Source organism: Microplitis demolitor, chromosome 1 (genome assembly GCF_026212275.2).
Source record: "Microplitis demolitor isolate Queensland-Clemson2020A chromosome 1, iyMicDemo2.1a, whole genome shotgun sequence".
Classification (NCBI taxonomy): domain Eukaryota; kingdom Metazoa; phylum Arthropoda; class Insecta; order Hymenoptera; family Braconidae; genus Microplitis; species Microplitis demolitor.
This window is the reverse complement of record NC_068545.1, coordinates 1,439,490-1,461,852: the sequence shown is the minus strand read 5'-3', so window position 1 is coordinate 1,461,852 and position 22,363 is coordinate 1,439,490. Positions and strand designations below refer to the sequence as shown.

Here is a 22,363-nt window from a genome sequence, read left to right as displayed (position 1 = left end):
TTAACAAAATAAAATAATAACAATAATAATAATATTAATAATAATGATAACAATAATAATGTCTCGTATGTAAACATATGGGGGTGTGTGTTTCTGCCTATGTTGTCAAAATGCATTAATAAAGACAAGATTTTATAAACTACATGATTGTTTTTCATTTGAATAGACTTTTTGGTTTTATATGGCATCCAAATGAAATTTATTTTAAATTCACACTTTTTTTTTACGTTTCAAACCACTATCCTGTATTATGAATGGAGTTTTCCTGAGTTTTACCGACAATAAGTTTTTTTTTCTTCAGAATTTGAGTTTTTTCTGCTAGAATATGTAAGAACTAACAAAAAATATCAGGATTGTGTGTAGTTATTCTCAAAATGGGCAGAGTAATGGGCTACTGTAAATGAAAATGGTCACAGGGAAATTTTTTTTCGGGCAGATGACACGGAGTTCTGTCCTGTTCTGTTTTCTTTACACTGTGTGACCATTTCCATTGACAGTAGTCTATAATTCTGCCCATTTTAGGAATAATTACACACAATACAACCATTTCTTGTTAGTTTTGAAGTTTACTAGCCGGAATACTCAAATAAATCCCGGAGGAAAGATTTAATTTCCGGTGGACAAGGCGTGGAGTTTCGTCTTGTTTAAAAATAAATTTTTTAAAAAATAATTTCTCCCCCCATAATATCCCCCAACTTTACCATATAAATAAAAATTTTCCAAAAATGATGTCGGTAAGCAAGAAATTTATATTTCCTTCAATTTTATGTCTGCTGATAAACAAGAAAACTCTTTGGAAGCTTAGCAACAATAGTCAATGAATGAAGTAATTGTTGATTTGATTGATACACATGATTGCGGTTGTTATTATTATGATGACTGTACGCACATATGTGAGAAAACCTTTGACGTCAGTAATAATATCACCGCAGTTCCGGTTTTGAGGTTTTCCTCGTATTGTGGAAATTTTTTCATTCACCTGTTGTGAACACACTCACATATACTCCGTTCGATTGTTAAATTCCTGCTCTTTTTCACGTGAATAAAATCTTAGTAAATATTAACGGAGAAACTAACAAATAAATAAATAATTTTCCAACATAATTAATTTAATTAATTATATCAAATCGCTCTAATGTCAATACAGACGATACCAACTTATATATTAATATTTATCACAGATGGTCTTTGTTGCTCGTTTATAAATAAATATTTAATATTATAATGCCATTAGCAAACTTGACAGTACCTTGGAATCAGCAACATGTTTCCGAACAGGTAAATTTTAAATAATTAAATGATACTGAAGTTAGCTGACGTCTAAACATTTTTTTTTAATTTCAAAACAATAAATTGTAAAAAAAAAAAAATTGCACTTGTAGTTTTTTTAATTTTCTACATGTGCCTATTTTTAGTTTTTTTTTTTTTGTTATTGGTTCGTTGAAAAATAAAATCCAAAAATTTTTAATTGTCTGTTGACTTCAGGACATTAAAAAAATTAATTTATTTAAAAAAAAAAAAAATAAAATACGTATAAAAAAAAAGTGAAAAATTACGTCAAAATGATACTAAAGTTGGCTGACGTTTAATAATTTTTTTATTTTTTTCAAAACGATAAATTATTAAAAAAAAAAATTCACTTGTGGTTCTTTTGATTTTTTTATGTGAAGATTTTTATTTCTTTTTTTTTTATTGAAAAATTTTGTCGAATAAAAGATTCGAAAATTGTTGTCTATTTTAAGTGCATGTGAAAAATTTTATTGTGTATTTTTAAAAATTTTTTTATGATAACTGGAAATTAAAAATTTGAAAATTTTCTGGTCTGCTCCTTTCAGTATCATAATTAATTATTTAAAATTCAAATAAATAATTATTGTTGATAGCAAACACCTGATGTAGATCCGACAGATCATCACCAAGACAATCCACTATCAATACCAGCAATGGCACAAACCAGCATGGATGTTGATAACAATCACTCATCATCATCAAATGCAATGGATGTCAGTGTAAATTTAAATGTCAATGGATGTGTTGATTCACATGAAATAGAAGTTTGCGAAGTCGTACGTGATGGCCATGAAAAAGCAGACCCGAGTCACTTCGATCTGCTGAAAGTTCTTGGCCAGGGCTCTTTTGGCAAAGTTTTCTTGGTGAGAAAAGTTGTCGGCAAAGACAAAGGCACTTTGTATGCGATGAAAGTGTTGAGAAAAGCTACACTGAAAGGTGTCTATTCATATTTTCTATCCTTATCTTCATTAAAACTTTATTTTATCAAATTAATTTTTTATTTCAGTCAGAGATAGAGTCAGAACTAAAACGGAAAGAAATATTCTTGTTGATGTTGAACATCCGTTTATCGTACGTCTGCATTATGCTTTTCAGACAGAGGGTAAATTATATTTAATTCTCGATTTTTTGAGAGGCGGTGATCTTTTTTCACGTTTATCCAAAGAGGTATTTTTATTTTCATTTTATTATTTATCTCTTTAGTCATTTTCTGTCATAAATAATTAAACTCATTTTCTATCGCGGGATTAAAGTCCTTAGCCTCCAGATCTCCAGATTTTTATTCAAATTTTTATGGCAAAAATTATTAAAGGGAATTTCAAATATTTATTTTTAAAACAATTGATAAAAATATTTATTTGCAGGTGATGTTTACTGAAGAAGATGTTAAATTTTATTTAGCTGAGTTAGCATTAGCATTAGATCATATCCATAAACTTGGAATAATTTACAGAGACTTGAAACCTGAGAAGTAATTTTATTTATTTATTTATTCATCTTCTTTTTGTAATTTGATGAAGTAATTTTTTTTTTCTGCAGTATATTATTAGATGCTGATGGACACATGTCATTAACTGATTTCGGATTAAGTAAACAGCCATTAGATGACAGTAAAGCGTATTCATTTTGTGGAACTGTCGAGTATATGGCACCGGAAGTTGTTAATCGTCAGGGACATTCATTTGCTGCTGATTGGTGGAGTTTTGGTGTTTTGATGGTAACTATTTATAATAATTATATACGCAATCATATATAATTATTGATTTTAAATATAAATAAACATATTTATTTATTTATTAGTTTGAAATGCTAACCGGAGCACTGCCATTTCAAGGAGCTAATCGCAAAGAAACAATGACACAAATTTTGAAAGCTAAACTTGGAATGCCCTATAACATATCTCCAGAAGCTCAAGCGCTTCTACGAGTTCTTTTTAAAAGAAATCCAGCAAATCGTATTGGGAGCAGTAAATTTTTTTATTTATTTTATTTAATTTCTATCAATAGAAATTTTTTTAAATCTCTATTGACGTAGAGGTATATTTTTTTTTAAAATAAATATTTATACTGTAATAATTTTACAGACGGAGTTGAAGAAATTAAAAACCACGTATTCTTTGCGTCAATTGACTGGGATGCGTTGTACAGAAAAGAAGTCGTCCCGCCATTTAAACCAGCAGTGAGTCGTGAAGATGACGCATTTTGTTTCGACAGTGAGTTCACATGTAAAACACCCCGGGACTCGCCAGGTCTACCACCCAGTGCCAACGCCCATGAATTATTCCGCGGGTTCAGTTTCGTAGCTCCAGGCCTGCTTGAAGAAATTCCAAAGAGCCCGGAGATAATGAGCTGCGAGAATATCAGCAATGCTTTTCCCACTTACGTCAACCGGGCACCTATTCGCGACGAGTATGAGATAAAAGAAGAAATAGGTAACGGAAGTTACAGTACCGTTTACCGCGCAGTTCATAAAATAACTAAAATTGAGTACGCGGTTAAAGTTATTGAAAAAATAAAACGCGACCCGACCGAGGAAATTGAGATTTTACTTCGCTACGGTCGGCATCCTCACATCGTGACGCTGCGCGCTGTCCACGAGGATGAAAGACGTGTTTATCTAGTCCTGGAGTTACTAAGAGGTGGCGAGTTGCTTGACCGTTTGATACAACGACGTAATTTCTCAGAGCGCGAAGCTGCAGAAGTCATCTACACCATCACCAGTGTTGTTAATTATTTACACGAGAACGGAGTAGTTCACCGGGATTTGAAGCCATCAAATATTTTATACGCAAAACCAGGAGGTGACCCGAGCACCCTGTGCATATGCGACCTTGGATTCGCAAAGCAATTGAGAGCCGAGAATGGTTTATTGATGACTCCTTGTTACACTGCTAATTTCGTAGCTCCTGAAGTCCTTAAACGTCAGGGTTACGATGCGGCTTGCGATATATGGTCTCTTGGGGTCTTATTATATATAATGCTGGCTGGGTAAGTAAGTAAACGAGGTCAATAATTTATTTATGAGATGCAATAAATAATTTATTACCAAGTTACTTAGCACGATGATGCTTGTCCGAAATATAACATTTTTTTATGTGTGCAGACGCACTCCGTTTCCTAATAGTCCGGGTGACAGTGCCAGTGACATTCTAAATCGCATTGGACCTGGCTACGTTGATGTTGACAGCGGCATCTGGACTCATATTTCTAATGAAGCCAAGGAACTTGTGCTGAGGATGCTGCATATTGATCCTCACAGGAGACCAACAGCTGCGGGTATCTTGAAATACTCATGGATTGCTAATCGCCATCGTCTTCCGCAAAAATTCTTACCCGAAACTGTTGCTGATCCACTGAGTCTTAAGGTATTTTATTATTTTTTTTTTTGTTTTTCAATTTTTAATAGAAATTTCACATAAAAATACTAATAAATTTATTTTACTAAGATTTTAAATTAAAATATTTTTAAGAACTTCCTCTTGAGAACTTTAATTTCATTTTTAAATTAATGATTAATTACTGTCACTTGTAGTTAATTAATTAATTTATTTATTTATTTATAGACTGCAGTAGCAGCAACATATAAAGCTATGTCAAATAATCCAAGATCACCACACATTGGTCCAGTTGTGATGTCCGAATTAGCGCGACGCAGAACACAAGCTAAACCAGGTGGTCCCACAAAACTATAATATTAATTCTCTTAATTAATTCATATCACAAAAATTTATTTATTTAAAGTATCAAATTCAAATTTTAAAAAACTCAAAATCTACAGAACATTAAAAAGACAGAACTCTGAGCTTTAGTCCTAAGTTCAAATTTCTATACGCACGCTAGTATCAATTTTTAAAATTGATGTGATACATTTATAAATTGTTTTTTTTTTTTTTTATTATTATTGTTATATGTTTTGTTAACATTCGTGCAAGTTGACTAATCGATAACCAACAGTGCATTATCTCCAGTTTAAAATTAGGATTTCCCAGCCCTTGACCCTCTCGTCGTTTATTATAAAAATATTAAATTTAAAAAAAGATTATTATTGTCATAACGGAGTGTTTGTAAATATTTTACGTTTAAAGTTACTGATAATTAAAGAAATGGCCATAGTATATTCTAAAAAAAATAGATAGTAATTTCATACTCATTTAAATGTACAATTAAAATTTTTTTTCTCGTATTTTATCGTATCCTTTGAAACATTCCTTGAAATATTTTTTTTTAAGGACTTAGGTATTATTTAAAGCAGAATATTGTAGATATATATGTACACAGTGATCTCACGTATAGAAAAATTATTTTTAATACAGAATTTAAAGTTAATCCGTATCTTTTTTTTTTTTTTTTTTTTTTTTTTTTTTTTTATATTTAATTATTTATGAGAAACATAACTCTAGATATTAGTATTGTTCGATATTAAAAACATAATTGAAAAATACCAGTTGCCATATGAAAGTTTTTAATATAAAAAAAAAAAATATATATATATATATATATATTCTTGATCAATTGTTGAGATTTTTAACTCGTGAATTAAATAGTTAATTACATATTAAATAATTAATAATGAAACGGTAATGATGATTAGTTATTGTTATTATTATAATTATTATATGTTGGTATGAATAATAATAATAATAATAATAATAATAATAATAAAGTGGTTAAAGCTCGATAAATTTTAAACTTTTAAAATCTTCATGTCAATAGTCAGTTATCGCCGATAAAAATTGTGATGCTACAATTCTTCCGAGAAAATCAAGACATCTATTTATATAATGGCTCTAATTATAAGTTTTAAAATATTATCATAAATATATAAATATTGTATTACACTGTTAAAAAAAACGGGAATTTTGGAGTAAAAAAAATGATTCCGTATACGGAGTAAATAGACATTTTTTTTGAGCGGAGTAATTTCGGAGTGATCTTGATTTTATTTAAATCCGATTCAAAGTTAAGATATTAATAAACTCCGCTTTGAAAAGAATTTCAGTCTAAGGGAATTAATTAAATACACTGTCATCCACACCGAATTAACTCCGCATTCACTTCGTCAGAGTTCTAAAGTTAAAAAAAAATCACTCTGCATATGGAATAAATAGGGAGTTTGTATTTTGAGCTGAGTAACTTCGGAGTGAACTGAATTTTATTTAAACCCGCAAAGACTCCAATTCGGAGTTTTGATCCCCGGAGTTAATTTCACTCAAAGAGGTTTAAATAAATCATCTACTCCGCATTTACTCCGGATTTAATTCGCGTTAACTCTGAAAATTTTTTACAGTGTACTGAAAAAATAATTGTTTGATGAAATCTTTTAGAAATTTTTGGATATCAAGGCCTCGAAGTCATTTATTAATTACCGAGAAGGATATTCTCAGACAGTGCTCACTTTTTTAAAATATTCATTGACCCAACAGTCATAACTGTATTCAAATTTTATTAATTTCTTAAAAAAAAAATTTTTAAATTGATAAAATTTTTCCACGCTGACAATTGACTCTGAAAATTTAAAAAAAGCGGGCAATGTCTGAGAATTTCCTTAAATTAAAATCCTATCGTATCTAATTTAACCAAAAAGAAAAGAAATGAAATTAATCCTTAAAAATTATGTGCTTTAATCTATCTTCCTAATATTATATATATATATATAAAAACAAATTGTTTTATCTTATAAAAATATATTAAATATATGCCATATTTGTAAGAAATATATTATATAAAAAAAATATACTTAATTATTCTATGAAGCTGTTGGTTTTATTTTATTTATATTTGTCTCTTTATATATAAGTCAATATAGGAAATCGATACTTATAAGCATATATATAGATACACATATATATAAAGTATCAGAGAAATATGATTCGCATGGTCAGTTAAAAACACGCAGCAAAAAAAAAAATAAATAAGCACTCACATATATTTTTTTACGAGAAATATATATATTTATTTATCAATTATTATTACAATTCAAGAAAAATTGTAAAATATATATTTACAGAGTATCATTAGTAAAAGTAATTCGTACAATCGTATCTTAATTCATTGTCTTACTCAATAATTAAAGTTTAAAACATTACTTTAGTAATAACAATAATTTGATAGCTAAAAAAAAAAGTTTATTAAATTTTGATCAGTTACGGTGTAAAAAAATTCCAAAATTAATATAAAAAAAAAAAAAAAAAAAAAATGATGACACTTCAATAACAATATAAGTAAACTTAAACTCTAAGCGTAAATCATTAATCAGTCCATTAATTCCATTGAAAAAAAAAAAGTAACTACAGTACCAATGGCTCGTTCAGTTGAATACTGAATAGTCAGGAAGAATTATCATACGATCCATGAAATTAAGTTTCCATACATTCCACTTCAATCACTTCTAAAATATAAAATTAACTACAATCAATTAGTATATTACATGCCTAGGCCAGTAAAAGAAGAAAAGTCTTAGCCGACTTGGATTGCTAGGCTGACAAATATGTGATTGGAGGCTTTCTTTTTTACTCGCTTAGGTATGTAATATACTATTTCTGCTCGACGGAGCCGGAAAATTGTAACTTCAGAAAAAAATATTTTTGTTGTTCATCAGGATCTGATTTAATTTATGGATTTTTATTTACCAATGGCATTGCTACAGTTATCGTCTTGCTTATCAAACCTTTCGTATGGTATCTGTACCATCTGACTCTTGGTGATATTTTCTAGCGAGTGTGAATTATTTACTGGCATGCGAATCAACGGATCGGGAAGACTATGAACCGTTTCATACTCCAGTAACTCTGGTAATATCCATTCTTCCTTGGGTCGATCCATCAGTCTTGGAAGATCATAGAAAATTGTCTAAAATATAAAATATATCATCAGTAATTAGTTCATTCAATTTATATCAATTTCAGTGTGAATAAATATAGTAATTAAGCAACACAATACCCGGAGAGAGTAATTTGTATAAGGGTTGAATTTTTTAAAACGAAAATCTTCAGCCCATTGTTTATAATACTTATTAGCTAACAAACTTTTATTAACAGAAGACTCTAAAGCGCTGTATACATTAGCAAGATTCGGTGAACTTATTTTTAATAACTTCTGTAGCACTATCTGTAAAAAATAATTATAATATTAATTTTATTCCCAAATTTTTCAAATTATTTCAAAATTTGAAGTAATCGCACACTATTCACACATATATAATATATATAATTCATTGAAAAAAATAATTACCTTAGCAAAGAGATCAACAAATTGATTATCAGAACGAAATGATTCAAGTTTGGCTAATACGTTTGCAATAAAAATTTGTTGACGTTCTCTGATGCATATATTCTGCGAGACATGATAAAAAATAAATAAAACAGAAGTAATACAATTTGATTTCTGTTGTTCAGCCTTATCAAACATATCCCCCAAATTTTTCCTCAGTTTCGGGTACATCAAATATATCCTTATCAACAACCACTGTTCCAACATCATCACGAGCGGCTCATTGGTTTGCTTAAAAATAGATTCGCTTATCAAATCATTAATCCGCGACGCTTCTGACTCAAGCAATTTATGCTGAACCAACAGCAGCAATTGCAAAACTCGAATTTTACTTTTCACACTAATATTTTTACTATTGCACTTATCACATTGTTCCTCAAACGTCGACAGCAATAACGCAGTAGACTCTTTTATATGAGAAATCGAGAGCTGAAAGGACACAAAGCAAAACAAAATCACTAGTCTCGCTGGATAAATTACGTACATTTCAGATCGATTTACTTTTTCAGGATCGCAAAATTTCAGTGCGAAAATTTCAACCTGAAAGTTTTGTCTCTTCTCCTCAGAGTTTTCTTCATCGCAGATAAAACTTTTAGTTATCAGGCTCCCAAATCTCAAAAATCGGTTTTTCTCAACAGTAAGTAATTTTTTCATTATAAATTTTCTCAGTCGCGGAATATTTTTACTTCTTTCATACATTTCATAAAAATATTTTCTGCCTATCTCGTAAAGTACTTCATTCGAATAAGTAGAAAGTGCGAATACCACATTAAAAAGTTCACCGCAGTGGCAGAAAAATTTCTCATTCCGTTCAATTTTCCACAAGTAGTTCCACAAAGTGTCAACAATTGATTGAACGGATGCTACAGAACTGGGCATCAGACGTCTCAACTCCATGAGTTTTACCAAGACGAGCATCGTAAACGATCGTACAGTCTCATTATCAATAATGCTCTTAATCTTAATTAGATATATAATACTGATCAATATTTCATTAGCGTTAATAGTACTCGCAATTACTGAATGACTAACAAACTGATGAATAGTCTTCATTATTAGTCCACAGCAATAGGATATTAAAATCAATTGATCGCGCGTAATCTTACTCCTGGGGATCCTAAATATCTGGACACACAAATTTTTCAACATCATAAAGCTCGAATTTTCTGTTATCGGCAAGTATTCAACGCAGGTGTAATTGATGTGCAGAGCAAATACCAGCACAATATTTACAGGCCCGGGAGATTTGAACTGAGAAATCGCAATTTCGACGGCCTTTTGAACTTTACTAAAATATTCACGATAATCCTCCGTTTTGGCTGACGTTAGTGCAGCCGCTGAATGAAAAGATTCCGCGTAAACTTGCATTTCTTTGTAGGAATAATTAACTGGCTCCTCAAAAGTATTCATCACCGACACCAATACCGACTCCAAATTAGAAATAAATTTATTGAATATGAAATTAATCTTTTCCTCACTACAAATTTTCTTAACTTCCGCGAGGAAACAACTGAACAGATCTAGCATTCTCGTGTGACTATTTCTATCAATATGCTCTGGTGCTTGATCGATTATTATTGAGTCGAATAAACTCGACAGGACATTTAGTTCAGGACAAACTGATGTTTTAAAAATAAGCTGGGCTTCGAATAAATGAGCGGTCATTTTGGAGAATCCTTTCAAGTCCACAGAATCTGGTGTTTTTTCTTTGATATTTGTAGTTAATTTTGAGCAGCAGTCTAGAACATAGCCAGCTGCCTGATCAGCCGTCACGTGCTCGAGCAGTGAACTGGTAATTAATTTCGCTGACATACCGGAAGACTCAAGTTCTAAATAAATTTTTAATAAAAAATCAAAGGGAATTGCATCTGGGATATGATGATAAATAATATCGATTATATTGAACAGGAAAATATTTTTCAACGTTGATTGGGCACCCAGATTTTTTGCGACGATTATTTTCAGGGCGTCCAATTCTTGTTCAGCCCATCTATTAAACTCATTGGGGTAATTGACCATGTGTCCGGATTTGCACAGAGAATACGTGATGTAAAATAATGGAATGAATTCCCAAGTGATTTGTGACGCATGACAAATGAACCAATTGGTCAAAGAAACTTGTGCGTACTCGGCTCTGACGAATAGTTCTGATAATTCCTTAACAACCTGAGGCTCTAAATCTTGCTGATCGTTATCATAAATACCCGGGGAATTCAACGCGTTAATTAAAGTAATTAACAAATCTTCGTAGTAATATCGAGGGTCTAATCGTAATAAATTAATTACTCCTAATTTGACTACTGCAGTTTCCTTGTGAAATAGCGCGCGTTTAAAAATACACTCGAGCCAGATAAAATCGAAGCAATTGAAACATGTCAGATGACAATCATGAAATTTTACTAATAATTTCAAACGACATAGCGCTGGAATTATTTCATGTACCTGCTTCCGGTCAAGGCTCTCGATTATTGAAAAAAAAAAATTCATCAACTGTGCGAATGACGGAATTGCTTTGTACTTTGGACAGCAGATAAACGGAACGATATTCGTTACTTGACTAGGTATCACCTGATACTTATCAATGAACTGTATTATTTTTTTCATGCTGTTCAGTCCATATTTGTGATGCTGCTCTTCTGGAGACATCAGTCCCCGTATTATTAATTCCCAGAGTATTTCGCTGTGACAGCACTTGAAATTCAGTGATATTCTTTCAACAGAAGGAGAAGCCAAGACGTCATTTATCAGATCATCGAGCAATTTTAATGAATTTTCCCAATTGTCCTTTGAATAGTTTAATATCAGCACCCAAAAATGGTCCAGAGAAGTTCTATGGTTTAATGTCAGAGTTATTTTCCAGACAATTGAAACAAAAAGGTTCCACTCATCATTTTTTATTTTTTCAAACCAGTGATTCAAATCTTCTAAAATTATCAGACAATCATCAATCATTTCCTGGTGATTTATTGAACCTTTTAAATACAAGGCATCGATGAAACATTCAATTATTTTATAATAAATATTAGTGCCATTTAATTTCAGTGACGACTGACAGTTGACGAAGTCCTTAAATAAATTACTGACCTCTGGTACGCTGCAGTAAAGTTTTAACTGCAAGACAATTATATCGTACAAAAATTCGATCGAATCACAATTCGGATTTTGGTGATTGCAGAGTATATAACTAAGTATATCATTAAAAAATGATTTGTCTAAATGAACAGATGGAGCAGGCACTGGACTATTTAATGTAGAATTATATTCATAACAAAGTAAATAATAAAAAATGATTGGCGTTCGTTTATTGACGCGATTTTGACGAAATTCATTGTTGTATTCGTTGACTATTTTGTGAATAAATGACAGTGGATTTTTTGCAAAATCTTTATTGGGAATTCCGAGCAAATTTACCGCCGACACGACAACTTCTTTGTATTTCAAATGACGATCATTTACTCTCACCATTTTTATTATTTTTTTTTAAATTCACTAGATAACTTATACACAATCATTGTTTACTAACAGAAAAATAAAAGGTTAGAAATGTTAACACGTGGTGGTGGATGCGCGCGCTTATTTAAAATAAAAAAAAAGAAAATTTTAATGAGTAGATGTTAGGGATGGATGTCTATGACACAGATCCTGATGATCGGTGATGTCCATAGACATCCGATCACTTGGACGGAAAATTTAAATACTTGAAGAATAAATTATTAGAAACGAGAAAAATTAAAAATTGTAAGACAAAATAAAATGGCGGCAGAATATGATAAAAATATTTAAAATATTAAAAAAAAAAACACTTGAGTGTTTGAACAAACCTTGGCGGGGAAATAATATGCAGAAGGGTGTCCTAATACACTTGGAGATTTGAATTAAATTGCTCCAAGTGTATTGCAGCTAAACAACGTCACTTAACTGCTATTTCCCCACCAGACGATGCCAGATGATTTGGATCAGGAACTTGGAAGTTGTCAGCATCAGCATCAACCATCAGCAACACTTCACACTAGCACTCAACACAACACTTTACACTCACTCAACACTTTGCACAATTTTCATTTTACAAGCACTGCACAATTTAATTAAACAATAATGAGCAACAAATTTAATGGATAATTACACGACGTAACTGCGATACTGAGTTTTAATTCAAACGTAACGAAAGATCTGGACTACTACTGCCATTTTCTATGATACTAACTGCCGCTATCGAACCGTCCGTTGCTACAATGCAATCGATTTTGCGATTCGTCGACCGCCCCCCTTTAGAAAACATTTGAATGTCGAATGCAGTGACGCGCAGTAGCGCCATCTTAGCGCGAAATTTAAAAATTGAAATTTAATAATTTTATTAAAAGTTATTTGAGTCGATAACTATATTAATTAGGGTACATTCGGAAATGCTATAGCTCTAGCTCTTGCGATATGGCAACGCTTGGCTGGAGCTAGATCTAAAACATTTCCGAATGCACCCATAATTCCAAAAATTATTTGAATAAATTTTTTCAAAATGGCGGCATAAAAAAATGTGAAAAAAAAAAAAATTATTTTTACACTAATCATTTGGTAAAAAAAATTGAAAACTATACACTAATGATCACTGATAACTTTTCAACACTCTTGTTTATAAATAATAATTAATAAAAGTCACTTACACGGATTATAAATTTATGTAGCGAACGACAACGACCACCGGTAGCCGAATAATGGAAAAGACGCAGCGAATTATTTAAATTACTTTTTTACTATTTATGTTTCGAGTACCGATTAAATTATTATTACAAAATGACCAATGAGTGGTCAAAATCATTTAGAAACACGAGTTATAATTTATTTAAACGAAAAAACCGTAAATTATAATTATTTATTCACGAGCTAAAAAGATTCCGAATTTCTGAGATGGTGGCGGAATGAAGTTGGATACACAACAGGCGCACTTGTGGCGTCGGTTAGAATGACTTGCGCAGTACTGATATAATTGGGTTGCGCGTGCGCCTTGAGCTTATTTCAAAGTACTCGGAGCCAGTCTCCCGCTGAATCGAGCGTCTCGGTGTCGTTCTCATCTAAACTTGTTAAAATAATTTATTAAATTATCGTGTCGTTTTATTATAAATCTAATACTACTTTTAAATTATTATTTTTTTAATGAGGAATATTCTAAGATATTTAATTATGTGTTAGTGAGTGTAAGTTATTAAATAAATTAAATTCAGTGCCGGCTTAGCTCTCAGGTTTTCGGGTTATTTAGCGCCATGTTTGCTGTCGGAATTTTGAAACGGGAATAAAAGTAATTAAATGTGTTTCCTGTCAAAGTAAAAATTAAATATTTCATTTATTAAATATTTATCTCTTACAAAATATATAAAAATACTTATATTTGTATAATTATTTAAAAATATATTGTTGTGCGTATTGCCACATACAAATAGCACCAGTTACGTGGACATTTAGAGATCTTACGACTCCTGCCTGAGGAATTTCCACACAGACGTCCATCAGAGGAATCAAGTTTGCCGGCATTCCGCTCTTTTCGTTACTAAAACGTAAGTAATAACATTAATTGCATATTTAATTATTTATTAATATATTCAAATTTATATATAATAATTACCCCAAGACAAGGACAGTTTTTTTATCAAACTCTATATCCGTGAGACAGACGCTATTGACCGTCTGTTCAGCTCCGACAATTTTCCATCCCAGAGAACTTTTTTCCAGCAGATAGTCTCTCAGCTCGTGGGCTTTTACTTCCGTTATCTGAACCCACTTTTCAGCAGACACACTCAGAACCTGGAACTCTTTATGTTCCACGTACTTCATGTTGCCCAGGACCAGTTGCTTCGCGCAAAATATTTCAGCAGTTCGTGCCAACCCGCCCAAATTGGCCATACTGTCGATCAAACTCGCGACGACAATCAGCCCGGTATCGTCAGCAAGCTTCTGATGTCTCAGTGTCGTAATTCCAGTCGAGTCTGCATCAAAAGGGATAATTGATTTCCACGGAATTATTTTTTTCTGGATATCAGCAGCACTGTCACTGCTACTGATGTCCTCCTCATCTAATTCTTGACACCGGGTTTTGGTCATTTGAGAGGACAGCGTTAGATTTTCTAATGTATGCTCATTATTTATTTCAATATGAATATTCCTTTCATATTCATCAGGAGCATCCATAAAAATTTCTTTAAGCATTTCCGGTAATAGCCATTCATCTTTCGCCATATTTAATAATCTTGGTACGTCATAGAATATTGTCTATTTTAAAAATTAATAATGATAATATTAAATTTTTACAATTTACTTTCATTAATTTAATTGACGTTTTTGAGTAAATATTTACCGTGAGAGTGTAATTTTTTAGAGGATCAAATTTTGTAAAATAAAAATCTTCAGACAGTTTTATTGAATTCTTGTACATATTTCCACGCAATAAACTTTCATCAATAGATTTTTTTAAATTTTCATAATTAGATATATCAGATAAAGGAATCATATCAAATAATTTTGATAATACTGTCTGTAAAAAATATATTGATTATTATGATATATATAAATATATATGTATATTTGAATACGTAAATTAATAGAGAATTACATGCCCATTAAAATGAGTACCCACATGCCTGATATATTTTTCATAATTCAAATACTTGATATATATACATATATATATTTTTTGAAAATTATGAAAAATAAATATGGCTTGTGGGTATTTATTTTAAAGAGAATTTTATATTTTATCACTTAAAGAAGAATATATGTATATATGTATATATATTTGTCCATTTTTCTTACGGAAATAAATATAAATAATGATAAAAAAAATATATGTTACCTGACAATAAAGTCGGACAACAAATTGCTGACTAAAAGCGCAGGATAAAAGTTTATAAATCGCATCTCTTATAAACAACTGCTGCTTTTCATCTGAAATATTTTTTGAAACATGATAAATAATTGAAGCAATCGATGTAATACTCCCAGGTCTCTCTTCTTTGGCCCTCTCAAGAAGTCCCCAAAGTTTATTAACCATTTCAGGACAATCCAAGTATAATTTAATCAGCAACCACTCCTGCATCATTCTCACTGTTGGCTGATTGCTCTCAACTATAAGACACTCCCCAATAACGTCATGAATTTCCATCAAACTTTCCTCCTTCAAACATGGGTGGATTATCAGCAATAGCTGCATCACCCGGTGCTTCACTCGGTGTAAACGCGAGTCACCGTAGTACCGCTTGCCCTGTTGAGCCTTGAGCGTCGACAGAAGAATTGAAATAACGCGATCCTCTCTTTCAGGAAACAGATCAGGACTAGCTTTCACCGGAGCTATAAATAAAAATATCAACTGTGCACGTAAGAATGCATCGATATGAATATTTTTGTAATGATCAAGATACCAGTCACTGTAATAACAATATATGAAACTAAAATTATTCAACAAAAAGTCATGAGTCTGCTGCTCCATTTTTCTGTCACCCCGCCCACTGTTTGCATCAACAAAATTCGATATTATCAATTCCCAATAATCGATTGCTTTCGTCGCCGTTATCCGTAATCTATCCCACATCAAGCTTTTTAATCCTACAATATCTTGACTCCTTGAATTCATTTTATCAACATAATCTTTGACATTGATTTCCATTGATAAGCAATCGCTGTATGCTTTGATAGTCATCAGACAATCAATGAAGCAAATGCTGGTTTCCCAAAACAGACTGTCCCGTTTCATTTCCCATAAATTTACCCAGGAATCATCAACCAGAGATTTTATTAGACTCACATGCTTGATCAGAAATTCTTCTCTGAGTGGCACGAGGTCCATCAGCGATTTTATGACAGGACAGATAGCGGACTCTTTACCCCAGTCAACTAATTTTACAAAACTCAGTAATACTTCATGGTTATCATCAAATTGAACCGAGTTTGCAAGCAGGCAGTGGAATATTTTAGCGATTAGCATGTAGCAATCGGATGCTACTTTTCTGTCATCGCTGCTTTGACTGTCACTGGAGTTCAAAGGTCGCTGGCATAAATTAATCATCGTCTTCAAAGCTAGACTATTTAGCGCAGAACGAACTTCAGCGATACTGGCCAATATATTTAATCCAAACAATAATTTTATTTTACTGATTGGATGACTATCATTATCCTGCTGATCGATTATTTGTCGAGTGTCATTTTCAATTTTGTCAAAATAATCCCAGATGTCATTGGGACAAAACCAGTCGCATTTTTTAAAAAATGTCAAAATTATCTGGAAGCATTGGGTGTAAATTTCAACTTCCATCAGAGAATTGTCAGCCTGCTTAGAAGTTTTCACAACAAAGGCGAGTACGGACTTGATGTGTAGTATAAATTTATTATAGATCATTTTTTTATGATCATCATGGCCGTCATACTGGACAAAATAATTAAGGAAGTGGCTGAGCAGACTGATGGCTTGCAGGTAACTATTTTTATCAGCGTACGGTCGGGATTCCAAGTTGATGAGTGAGTTGACTGTCGTAGCAAACACCTCCAAAGACGAGAATCTTGATGATGTGAATATTTTTTCAGCGTCGTACAAAATGGCCATCATCTGGGCAAGTGACTTGACATTTATTTTTTTTCCGTCTGATAAACTCTTGCACCCGGAGACTACATAATCATCTGCAGCGACAGCTGATAAATTATTTTTTATATATTTATGAAGTAGGCAGTAACTTATACTAAAGTGATGAAAGCTTTGGTTGCGAGTAAACAGATGATATATTTTAGCTAATGAGTCTAATGAGGGTTCGATCGAAAAATGAAAAATTACAGTCGCTATCAAGTCGCGGAAGAAATTTCGCAGAGATAAAGTCTGGGTGTTTAAATATTTATCAGTGATCGTTTCCAAAGAATTCAGTTCATTTTCGGTGAAGGCGTTGCACTCGACGGGGTAATTCAGCATGTGTCCGGCTTTACATAGAGAAGACATCACGTAGAATAGAGGAATAGGAGTCCAACTGATTGTCGATGCGAGAGAGACGAACTGATTTATCAAAGCAACTTGCGAGTATTCTGCTTTCACGAATAATTCGGCCAGCTCTTTAACAACCAGAGGCTCGGGTTCTGGTGTCGGATTGTCATAGATAAAAGTAGTGTTCAGAGAATTTAATAACAAAATTACCAAGTCCTCATTGTAGATCCGCGGGTCCATTTGCAGCAGAGTTATTACTCCGGATTTTATTACTCCGTTTGTTTTGTGACTGAGCACTCGTTCGAAGATACACTGGACCCACTTGCTGTCAAAGCAATTGACGCATGACTGGTGATCTACGTGGAGTTGGATGAGTCTTTCCAGATGAGTCAGCACTGGAGTAACCAAATGCGCTTGCTTCTCTTCCAAGCTCTCTAGTATCAAAAAGAATTTGCTTTTCAAATCTTTTATCACTGGTTCTTGTCCGTACTTTGGGCAGCGGATGAATGGAATTATTTTAGACACCGTGGGAGGTAATTCACGAGTTTCTAGAAAATCTAAGATCGTTTTCATGCAGTACAATCCTTGTTTCCGATACTGCTCCACTGGCGACCTGAGGCCTTGGGAAATCAACTGCCAGAGTGTTTCAGCGCCGCAATAATCGCGATTCAATGATGACATTTCATCAGAAGGTAAAGCTAGAATGTCGTCTATCAAAATACTTAGCAAAGTTAATGATTTCTCCCAATCATTTGAGTCCGAGATCATTGTCCATAAGCTTTCTAAAATAATTTTATGATCAAATACCTGGAGGATTTTCATTATCAACGAAATAAAAAGCTTCCAATCAGTTCTTTCAATTTTCTTGAACCAGCATTTTACTTCTTCTAAAATTAGCATGCAGACAACCATCAGTTCTTGATGGTTTGAACCTTTCAACCACAAGGCGTCGACGAAACATTCAATTACTTGGTAATAAATGTCAGTATTATTGTCTTTTATCGATAATTGGTGTTCGATAAAATCCTGACACAAATTACTGAGCTCTGATTCGCTGCAGTAGAGTTTTAATTGCAGGACAATTATCTCATAAAAAATTTTAATAAATTCTCTGGGTTCTCTTTCGTAATTTTCACTTATATATTTTACAATATTTTTAAAAAATGATTTATCAAAAACAGGTGATGCTGATACTGTGCTGTAATTTTTTAAATTGTATTCGTAACAGAGTACAGTATAGAATTCATTTATTATTTTTTCGTTGATGAATCCTTGATATATTTTTTCGTTATATTTATTTATTATTTTATGAATTACCAGCAATGGATCTGCTGCAAAATCATCATCTAGGATTCTAATGACGTCTATTGGAGACACAATTGTTTTTTTATACAACAAGTCACGATTATTTATTTTCTCCATTATTTTAAATTAATTAATTAATTAATTAATTGATAATTTTTTAAATGTAAATAAATTTCATAACATATTTTGGTATTTTTTACACGTGGAAGAGGTTAAGAAGAACATAAACATGCGATTTATCAGAGACCGCGCGCGCAGTTAAGAAATTTAAATTTAAAAAGCGCGCAGAAAAAGTGCGGGAAAATTTAAATGACTGAAATGTTGATTTATTAAAAAATAATATTTTATTATTTATAATAATATAAATAAAAATAAATGTTTGTATATAAAATATCATACATGACGAACATGAAAACTGACGATATACTCAGCATTAGTGCGTTGAACTGATATAGCAAATGGATCAGTTGGATGAAAAGTAAACGCGACGAGTCTGCGTGCTACTACGGGAGTCGTTCTTCCCAACATTCCTGCATGCATACGAAATTTCAAAAGCCCTGAGTCTCTTGCATAAAATCTATAACAAAAAATAATATAAATTTTTATTTAAACTTTAAACTTTTAAAGAAAATATAATGTACCATGTGATAAAAAACGACTTCATCTGAAATCGTCTGATGAAAGAAAAGATCGACTTTCTTTCCTCTAAACAGAGCAGGAATTGTAGACAATAATATAAAAAAATTACCTAATAGGATGTTCAGCGCAAGCTTTAGGTCTTTCCATCATCGATACCCACTTGTCGTCGTAGCAAAACAGCGAAAGATCAAGATACGGAGAACTGGAATATGATTGAGCACAAATTGGCAGTTGGGAGAGCAGTCTCTTGGTCGCTTCAGTCATGCCGCCGTATCGCGCGCTCACAATCGTCTGTTTATATCTCTGCTGCATCAGTCGCGCGTAAATGTTATTAGAAGGCGAGCAAATGTACGGAGTGTCTGCGTTACGGAAAAAATCACTGAAGTTCTCAAACTGCGTCTGCATGTGAGACGAAGCGTTGTCGTAAGCAGCAATCACTTTAGCAGACACCATGTCATAAACAACCAGCAACGCTGGATGTGCATTTGGATCAGTTGTTTGCAGAGTCGCTACTTCTTCGCTCGCATAACGGACTAGTATGTGATTAGTGTCCAGTAGCTGCATCTTCCACATCCTCAATGCATTTAACTGTTGAATTATCAATTATTTTTATTGTTGAATCATAATTCAAACCCAAGATTTTATTTTATTTAAATTACCTGATCAAAGTACTGGTAAAAACGACGCAACTCATATGGATCATCTGTTGTTTTACTGATATAAGCAGCCCGTTTATACAAATGTATCAATAATTTGTGTTTCAATGTATTTATTGTTGTATCTTTAAACGGCCGTATGTTAATTTGAGGATATGCTGTTGCTAATAAATAACTTTCATCTTCCAAACAAAACCTACAGCAAAAAATTATTTTTTTCACCATACCCGCACTGGAAGTTTAAATTTTTTCCCTGTTCAGAGGAAAGAAAATCGTTCTTTTTTTTATGAGAAAAGAAATGATGAAAATTAGCGCATGCGCAATTTTCCCACGGAGGCAAAAATTTAAACTTTCAGGTGAAGATCTGGTGAAAAATTGTATGGACACCACCAAGGAAAGCCTTGGTGTGTAATATACTATTTAAATTGGGCGGGCTTTTATATAATTTAAATAATTTACCTTCCAATAGTTCTAACATTAATAAACATCCCATCAAGTATTTGAAATATATGAATAGTTTGATGTTGTACTGATAAAACTGCTAAAATATCTTTATACAAATACAGTCCTAATAAATAATTAAAAACGTTATAATTAACATGATCTACTTTTTTAATTTTTATGAGCAAGTAAATAATTGACCTTGATTATGAGATAAATAAATTTTATCAACTAAAAAACGTCGAAAATCACAGAGTTTACCCCCTTTGAGATCAACTAGATGAAGAGTGTAGTCTTCAAGCGGTGATCGGGGATTTGGTGTCAAAGCTTCATTATTTGAGTAAATCTACCGTCAATTAAATTAAATTAATCACATAATTATGACATTATTAATTCAATAATAAAATTACCTGGTAAAAATGTGGTCTCAATTCCTCAGAAATATGTTTTGCTGATCCAACAATGACGTATCTTCCGTCATCAGTAAATAAACTACATTCTCTATTTAATTGCTCGTTGCTATCAACTACATTAATTACCCATTTTGGCTGCAAAAAATAATTCATTAATTCAAATAAAATATCAGCGTACACTAAGATCTCTGCTGTCTACAGATCTACCAAAATTACAACTCTATCAAACAATTCTACGATCTTTCGACATTTCCATAGCAAAGGAAACACTTCCGAGTATACAATTACTGGCGTTATTGATAGAAATTTTTTTTTAGCATCGATATTATTCGATAGAGTTAATGAGGCAGTAGTAGAGTTGATTGATCTGGTGAATTTGTAGTTTGGTAAAATATATGTACTATAAATATGAAAATGCACCAGCTTTGATACCTTAAAAAACTGATGAAAAATATTATTGCGTATATGAAAACTTCTGTCATCATTTTTGTGACCAATGTACTCGCCTTTGCAGTCGACGAGTAATTTTGCGGCAGCTGAAGCTCCTTCGTACTTGTAAACTTCAATTGAAGTCTGGTCGGCGCTGAAGGCCACGAGGTATCTGCCGTCAGGACTAAACTTACGCAAAAAACAGGGCGGCTTTTCCACATTGACAACAGTGAAATTGGGAAATACATTCTGGTAAAATTGACGGGATATCAGTACCTGAGTACCTGGGTACTGACATGCAATAGTCTCGCGACGTCTTAACCTCAGGACGATATTTTGGGCTGAAAATTTACGGGGTTTTATTGTACAGGGTTCATTTACAAATTCTATTTTCCCCTTCTCCACTGCCATTTTTTCGTTTTCTTAATTCCATAACTTTATCTTACATGACAAAACTTTTTTTTATTGTGGGTCATTTTATAATTTTATAAAAGTTACCGCGAATTTATTTCTTGTCACTTAATATTTAAATAAAATTAAATTTATTAAAATCTTTATGATTAATTATGAATCTAAAAATAAATTTATTTATTTATATATTTGTTATATTTTTATAACATTAACCTAACTTCCATTAAAAGTTTATTGTCATTTATTTCAAATTGTAAGGATGTTAATTACTAATTATTTAAAAAGTCGTCCATACAATTTGAGCATATAATTAATTAATTTAGTTATTAATTAACGATTTTGGAGTATAAAAATTTAAATAACAATTATCACAGTCACTTTTCATATTTTTTCAGCTATTTTTTGACAGTAAACAATCGATCAATCGATTTACGAGTTTAAAATTAGAAATCAACAGAAGCGCGAACGGCGCGAAAAATAATTTATTTGAATTTTCAGATGTTTTAAGTAATTTTTAACTTTGTCACTTTTATTAATTAAAAATTACAATTAAAATAATTATAA

General features: G+C 32.0%; 4 protein-coding genes across 5 annotated transcripts; 1 reads left to right on the top strand and 3 right to left on the bottom strand.

Annotated features, from left to right (window-relative positions):
- Positions 1-885: 885 nt before the first annotated feature.
- LOC103569452 (ribosomal protein S6 kinase 2 beta) lies at positions 886-5,638 on the top strand. 2 transcript variants are annotated; one of them, XM_008546769.2, is made up of 9 exons: positions 886-1,278; positions 1,900-2,226; positions 2,297-2,457; positions 2,655-2,761; positions 2,830-3,007; positions 3,091-3,256; positions 3,374-4,277; positions 4,393-4,654; positions 4,853-5,638. In XM_008546769.2, exons 2-9 carry the CDS (start codon positions 1,944-1,946, stop codon positions 4,979-4,981), a joined length of 2,190 nt encoding a protein of 729 aa, XP_008544991.1. In that variant the 5' UTR covers positions 886-1,278; positions 1,900-1,943; the 3' UTR covers positions 4,982-5,638. The 2 variants fall into 2 exon arrangements, with proteins under 2 accessions (XP_008544991.1, XP_008544982.1); XM_008546760.2 differs by having other exon boundaries at positions 1,884-2,226.
- A 1,857-nt stretch (positions 5,639-7,495) lies between these two features.
- On the bottom strand, positions 7,496-12,122 carry LOC103569443 (uncharacterized). The gene is made up of 4 exons (XM_008546749.1): positions 8,520-12,122; positions 8,229-8,396; positions 7,919-8,138; positions 7,496-7,677 (listed from the first exon to the last, which is right to left on the bottom strand). The coding sequence occupies exons 1-4, from the start codon at positions 12,021-12,023 to the stop codon at positions 7,646-7,648; spliced, it is 3,924 nt and encodes a 1,307-aa protein (XP_008544971.1). The 5' UTR covers positions 12,024-12,122; the 3' UTR covers positions 7,496-7,645.
- A 1,746-nt stretch (positions 12,123-13,868) lies between these two features.
- Positions 13,869-19,045, bottom strand: LOC103569466 (probable methyltransferase TARBP1). The gene is made up of 4 exons (XM_008546780.2): positions 15,397-19,045; positions 14,902-15,078; positions 14,173-14,816; positions 13,869-14,097 (listed from the first exon to the last, which is right to left on the bottom strand). The coding sequence occupies exons 1-4, from the start codon at positions 18,925-18,927 to the stop codon at positions 13,947-13,949; spliced, it is 4,503 nt and encodes a 1,500-aa protein (XP_008545002.1). The 5' UTR covers positions 18,928-19,045; the 3' UTR covers positions 13,869-13,946.
- Positions 19,046-19,141: 96 nt separating this feature from the next.
- Positions 19,142-22,242, bottom strand: LOC103569475 (DET1 homolog). The gene is made up of 7 exons (XM_008546793.2): positions 21,392-22,242; positions 20,957-21,094; positions 20,748-20,892; positions 20,565-20,673; positions 20,109-20,301; positions 19,559-20,037; positions 19,142-19,387 (listed from the first exon to the last, which is right to left on the bottom strand). Exons 1-7 carry the CDS (start codon positions 21,797-21,799, stop codon positions 19,204-19,206), a joined length of 1,656 nt encoding a protein of 551 aa, XP_008545015.1. The 5' UTR covers positions 21,800-22,242; the 3' UTR covers positions 19,142-19,203.
- Positions 22,243-22,363: the final 121 nt, after the last annotated feature.